This window comes from Mustela nigripes, unplaced genomic scaffold (genome assembly GCF_022355385.1).
Source record: "Mustela nigripes isolate SB6536 unplaced genomic scaffold, MUSNIG.SB6536 HiC_scaffold_25, whole genome shotgun sequence".
Taxonomy (NCBI): domain Eukaryota; kingdom Metazoa; phylum Chordata; class Mammalia; order Carnivora; family Mustelidae; genus Mustela; species Mustela nigripes.
The window spans coordinates 1-6,318 of NW_026739441.1; the positions used below are offsets into that span (position 1 = coordinate 1).

General features: G+C 48.5%; 1 protein-coding gene across 1 annotated transcript; it reads left to right on the forward strand.

Annotated features, from left to right (window-relative positions):
- The first annotated feature begins 1,138 nt into the window (after positions 1 to 1,138).
- Positions 1,139 to 3,995, forward strand: LOC132008062 (proenkephalin-B-like). Its single transcript, XM_059386453.1, has 2 exons — positions 1,139 to 1,281; positions 2,583 to 3,995. The coding sequence occupies exons 1-2, from the start codon at positions 1,153 to 1,155 to the stop codon at positions 3,225 to 3,227; spliced, it is 774 nt and encodes a 257-aa protein (XP_059242436.1). The 5' UTR covers positions 1,139 to 1,152; the 3' UTR covers positions 3,228 to 3,995.
- Positions 3,996 to 6,318: the final 2,323 nt, after the last annotated feature.

Consider the following 6,318-nt stretch of genomic DNA (forward strand, 5'->3'; position numbering starts at 1 on the left):
GGGGGATGGGTGCATGGATGGAATGTGCAAAGGCCCTGGGGTAGAAGCAAGCTTGGCAGGTTTGAAGAATGCAGAGAGAGATGAAAACAAGACACAACTCCTGCCTTCATGGAGCCAAAGCCTGAAGACTCAGATAATTACCAAATGGTGGAATATTTTGATGGAGGAGGCACAAGTTTTGGGGTGATTGCAAAGGAGGAACATTCTATCCAGCCTCGGAGGTCAGGAAAAGTTCCCTGGAAGAAGTGACATCTAATGTAGGGACTACATTAGCAGGTAATAGAAGAGGAGTGGAAGGGTTTTCCGGCTGAGGGAACAGCATATGCAAAGGACTGGAGATGGGACAGGGCCTGATACATTTATTAGGGAAATTGCGAGTAACTCGATGTGGTTGGGACCAAGTCTTAGGGTGTAGGGGATGAGACTGAGAGTGTTCCTATAATTTAGAAAGGGGTCCAGGCCTGACCCCACCTAACAGATCTGATCGCAGAATTGCCATGCTGAGCAGGGCATTTTAGAAGGGATCCAAGAAGGCAGGGAGGCCAGCTCGGAGGAGGTGGCCACAGTAAGTAGATGGCCACAGTAAGTAGAAGTGCTGGGGTGAAAAAGGCAAATTCCAGAGAACTTACAAGGCAGAAAGGACTGGCCTGGGGATAAGCTGAGGAGTGGGGACAAAGGCAGGTGATGGGGCCTCAGAGAATCCAGGAAAACAGGTGCTGAGTGTCTTTTGGCTTGGGGAATGGGCAAAGTGGGTTTTGAAGGTTTACGGACCCAGGTCAAGTCTTGGCTTGTCCACTGCCTAGCTGTGCAGGCAATCTCTTCCCCTTTGAGCCTCAACTTCCCCACCTGTCTGATGAAAACAGCACAGCCCACCTCTGGAGCTATTATACAGATAAGTGTGAGCATGGGGGGAAAGCTCCTGGCCTGTAGCAGGTACTCAGCACATTAATACCCTTCCTTGATCCCTGGCCTTGGGCAACCACTGTGCCTCCTGGGGCCTCTATTTTCCTGACTGTGAAATGGGAATGAGGTTATTGGCCTTGCAGTATTTCCAGCGGGGTTGGCCGGATGGCTCCGGACACTGACAGAGCAGGCGCTCACATATCCCTTCTCTTCTCTTTCTCTTTCCGCAGCAGGAAGAGAGGAGACAGCATGGCGTGGCAGGGGCTGGTGCTGACCGCCTGCCTCCTTGTGCTCCCCTCGGTCATGGCGGACTGCTTATCCCAGTGCTCCCTTTGTGCTGTGAAGACCCAGGATGGGCCCAAGCCCGTCGACCCTCTGGTAGGTCCTGGGCCTGTGTGCGGAAGGGGGTGTGTGTGCGGAGTTTGGGCCACTGTACGTCTGGTCTGCAGACTTGTCCCACCTGTGCCAGACACATCCTGCTGTGGGGTTATCCTGGGCACCCGAGACTGCAGGTTGCAGCCCCTTCTATCCCCACCTCTGACTTCACCAGCCCTGGCTTGCTCAGGCCTGGGACGGACACAGGTTACCAGGGAGACTCATGCCTTGCAACTAAGCCGGTCAATAAGGAGACAGCGCTGGCTTCGGGAGCGGGCAGCCTATGGCAACTTTCTAGGGCCTCTTCCCACCAGGCTGAGGGCGCCTCCTAGTCTAGCCACTCCCGTGGGAGGAGGTCTTTCCAACCACAACTAAATGCCCGGATCTGGTTGACAAGATCCAAGCCTGGACCCTTCTCTTGGATCTTAGCATTTCTAGGCCTGGCCTTGTTGGCTTTGCTTTGAATCCAGCTCCCCCACGTGTTTCTCCCTTGATGGCATACAGGTGAGATTAAAGGTTCCAAAGTTGTGGTGGACAGAGCCCAGGCTTTGGGTCTGTCACTTTCTCACTCCGAGACTCTGGAACACGCCTGCCTTCATTCTCCACATCCACAAAATGGGCGTGATTCTTTGAAATAACAATGCGAGGGACCAAACACACGGTTCTAGCTGTTCTTCGCTGAGAGGCAGACCATCACAGGGGAGCTCCCTGGTTAAGCAAGCGGGCTTGTGGCATTAGCCTGCCTCGGTCCAAGTTCCAGAATTGTCCCATGTTGTCACTGTCCTCCTCATGACCATCACCATGATCACATTTGAATTCCCCCAGCACTCCTGTGAAGGAGACACTTTGTGGCCTGGGGTTTGTTGAGCCTTCTGACCCCTCACACGTGTTCTCTCTACCATCCTGGATGGCTTCCTTGTCTATTACATCCTTCACACCTGGGAAAGGGGGCGAGAGCCAAGTATTCTCTCTGGAGTCAGGAGGTCAGAGGATGAGTGAGTGCCCCACAGAGCACTCTGGGAAGATCTTACTTGGGATGTTGGCATCGCCATTCGTAGCCATGTTTCCCTGGGAAAGCTGTTTCGCCTCTCCATGTCTCTTTCCTCATCTTGTGCACAGGTGCACCGTCCCCTACCTTCATGCACCCCTGGGAGCATTAAAGTGGGAAGCCTGGGGCTTAGTAAGGGCAGCTACTTTTGATTTTCTGACATTGGACAAGGGATTCACTGGGGCAGAGGAGTACACGGGACTTGGCGGTTCAACGGGGGTGATGTTACCACTCTGGTCTTTTTGGGGTTTTGTAGATTTGTTCCCTGGAATGCCAGTCTGCTCTGCTGTCGGCTGAGGAGTGGGAGAGATGCCAAGGCCTTCTGTCTCTTTTCACCCCCTTCACCTTCGGGCTCAATGGCAAAGAAGACTTGGTGACCAAGGCCGCTTGGGAGGAACCCTATAGTGAGCTGGCTAAGCGCTCTGGATCCTTCCTGAAGGAGATTGAGAAAAACAGATTTCTCCTCAGCACCCCGACAGAGGAGGACACCCTGAGCAGGAGCCTGGCAGAGAGGCTCAGGGGTCTCTCTGGCAGGTTCGGGGAGGGAGGGGAGTCTGAGCTGCTGGGGGACACCCAGCTGAATGATGATGTGGAGGCTGGGGCACTGGATTCCAATGGGGAGGGGCCCAAGGAACAGGCCAAACGCTATGGGGGCTTCCTGCGCAAATACCCCAAGAGAAGCTCAGAGGTTGCTGGGGAAGGAGATGGGGAGGGCGATGGGGAGAAAATGGGCCATGAGGACCTATACAAACGCTATGGGGGCTTCCTGAGGCGCATCCGTCCCAAGCTCAAATGGGACAACCAGAAGCGCTATGGCGGTTTCCTCCGGCGCCAGTTCAAGGTAGTAACTCGGTCTCAGGAAGACCCCAATGCCTACTCCGGAGAGCTTCTTGATGGGTAATCCTCCCCCCATTGTGGAGTCAAGTCAGGAGCTCCCCCTGACACCCTTGCAGATTGGCGTGCCCTCATTCATCCTACCTTAGAGCCCCCATTCCCAATGCTCAGTTCAGCCTGGTGTGCAAAACACCCAAGCCCAGCCTGTCTCTTTTCTGTCTGGGGCACAGTGTTTGTCTGGGGTTAGCAAGGAGGAAGATGGAGGTTCCCCTCTCCAGTAGGCTCAGTGCTTGGCTTCAGCTCTAGAACACTGAAACTATCGCCAACAGCAGTTTTTCCTATTAAGCACCCCCTTAATAATGTGACTCCCCAGTTCCAGGAATCCAGACTGACATGTTCTTCATCCCTCTAGATAAATAGCAAAATAATATAAAGAAACAAATAGAAATCCTAACACTTCATCCCAAATCTTAAAGGACCTCCTGGTGCTCTCCACTTCGGAGACCATACTTTAGGTAAAAGGCTCAAACACTGCATTTTCTTGGAAGTCCTACATCAGAGAGTTTGGTCCTCTGGTGGGCACGTGTTCAGTTGTGTCCCCTGTGTTCTCCTCATTTAGAAACATACCTCTTGAGAAACCGAGTTCCCGGACTCTAGTTCATGTTGGTACCTTGGATAGCACCCCACTCCTCCCAGGAGAGGAAGGGCGTGGAAACCCCTTCCAAAATGGTAATGAAAGCAGTTTTCCCACTGAATACTGAAATGATCAGGAAGGGAGCAAGACAAACCAATTTGCTCTATACAGCAAACTCAAAATGTGGACCAGTTCCCTCAGCCCTCATTAAACTAATTAAACAGATCGGCAGCACACTCCCACCCCAGGATGAACTAAAGCTGAGTCAAGTTGATGAGGTTAAGCACAACCATGTTCTTGAGCAGCTGAATTGGCCGCCAAGAGTCTCAGCCATCTGGCCAAACATATGCATTGGGCATTGGGTAAGGGAATCCAGAAGCAACAGCTAGAAAGACAAAAAGGCGTTCTTCAACCCCTGTGATGATTCTTTCCTCTTGATTCTCAGAATAAAACCAGAAAGAGGCATGAAGTGATTAAGTGCTTGAGGCCAAATGAATTCCCTTGATTCAAATAACCCAGAATCAGAGGCAGAGACCTCCCAATTCTGCGGTTTCGATCAAAGTCTTCTCTCTCGCTCTGTTGCTCTTGCTTGCGCATCCCTAGGCACTACAGCTTGGTTCGTGCATCCAGGAGGCTGGGCATGATAGGAGAGGAAAGGGTCTTGAATTCAGTTAATTTGTCTAAGATGCTACTGAGCGTACCTCTTCGCGCACAACCCCAGGTCCCTCATGATATTCTGAAATGTATGGATTGTTGTAGGGTTACTTCGTGTGCTTTTAAAAAATCCCACTTATGCAGTTTACCCAGAATTTGCTTATTCCTTAGCAGGCCTGTGTTATTTCATACTCCTCCAGTGCAATAAATAAAAGAAAGATGGTGATGACTCGGGGTGTGTATACGTGTGCCTCAGTCCCCAGAGCATAGAAAGACCATTTGCAGAAAAGAGTGCTGGGGAATGAAAAATACAACACACAGACACAGACATACAGACACACACACAATCATGTCAGGAAACTAAGTGTAGGCTAACAGAAAGAGCACAATCTTTAGAATGCCATCACCCTTAATTTGAGATCTGTGTGATATCGGGTAAGTTATTTGACCTCTCTGAGCCTTAGTTTCCTCTTCTGTGAAAGACCTCCCTGACTCCCAGAGACTGTCTCCTATGCTGGATTACTAAAGCAAGAGGGACAAATGTTTCCAGACAAAGGTGAAGAACTCTGTAGAGAGTGTGGCATAATGTCCTTTACTAAAATGACATGCTTTATTAAATGGCATCAAGGAGATGTCCGTTAAATAGAGCTGGTATAGAAGAGTCCCAGTGGCTCCAGACCTCATGAGTCTCATTTAGTCACTGGCTTTCTGAGTGACTTCTTAGAAAACATAGGGCCAAGGAAGGTTGGTCTCCTTCATTCTTTCCTTCATTCAAGAAAGAATTAATTGAAAGCCTGCTGTGTGGCAGGTGTTTTTCTAGGTGCTGGACATACAGGAAAATAAAATGGACAAGCTCTCAGCTCTTATGGAAATTGTAGGCAATGAGGGGGAGACGAGGAAACAAAAATATGAACCTAAAATTAAAAATTAAATGTAAAAGAGATAAAATGTAATGAATTTAAAATTAAATATAAGTGAAATTTAAATTAATGGTAATTATTGTGAAGGGAACGACTGGGATTTAGTAATAATGGATAATAGGAGGAGGGGAGGAATATCCCTAGGGTGTTCAGGAAATCTTTCTTGAGGAATACTCCATTCTTGCTGTTCATGGGATCAAGTTGGAAGGAAACTAAGGTTGGGATTATCTCCTCCAACTACCTACTCTGTGCCAAAATTGACACATTGATAATAAATTTTAATTTGGATTTCACAACATATTGCTTCTCCTTAATAATTCAGTGTGGGGAAGTTCTATCTTTAGGTTGGGTTGAAATTAAGGTTTCTGTCACTTTGATGTATTGGGTCCTGATCTTGCTGTCTACCAGCCCAGGAACCTTTTCAGAATTTTCTGTTGCTTGCAAACAAATGGCTCCTAAGTATCTCAAATAAGTTAAGTGAACAACCAATACCAAAACTAACCAACAAACAAACAAACAAAAAAAACTAAGTAATTTGTTGGCTCACATAAATGAAGAAGACAGGATATTTGCTTCAGGTACAGCTTGATCAAGGGGTTCGAAAACAGCACTTGGACTTCTCTATCACTGAGCTCTTTTCTCCTCTGTGTTGAATTCATTCTAAGACTCCACATGCTTTTTAGATGCTGGCAGAAGCTCTAGGCTATACCATGCAGGTTTGGGTCTAGCATGTTATTTTCACAGGAAATCCCCATCAGAGTTTCACTGTATCTCATTAGCTCTAATTGGGTCACATGTCCAATTCTGAGCTAATGGCAATCATTTTGGACAGGTTAATGTGATGCTCTCATTGTCAGGACTAAACCAGGTAGGCAGCCAGGGATTGATTTAATCCAACTCAAAGTAGTTGGACTAGGAGTGGAAAGCGGAAGTTTTTTTTAAAAGATTTT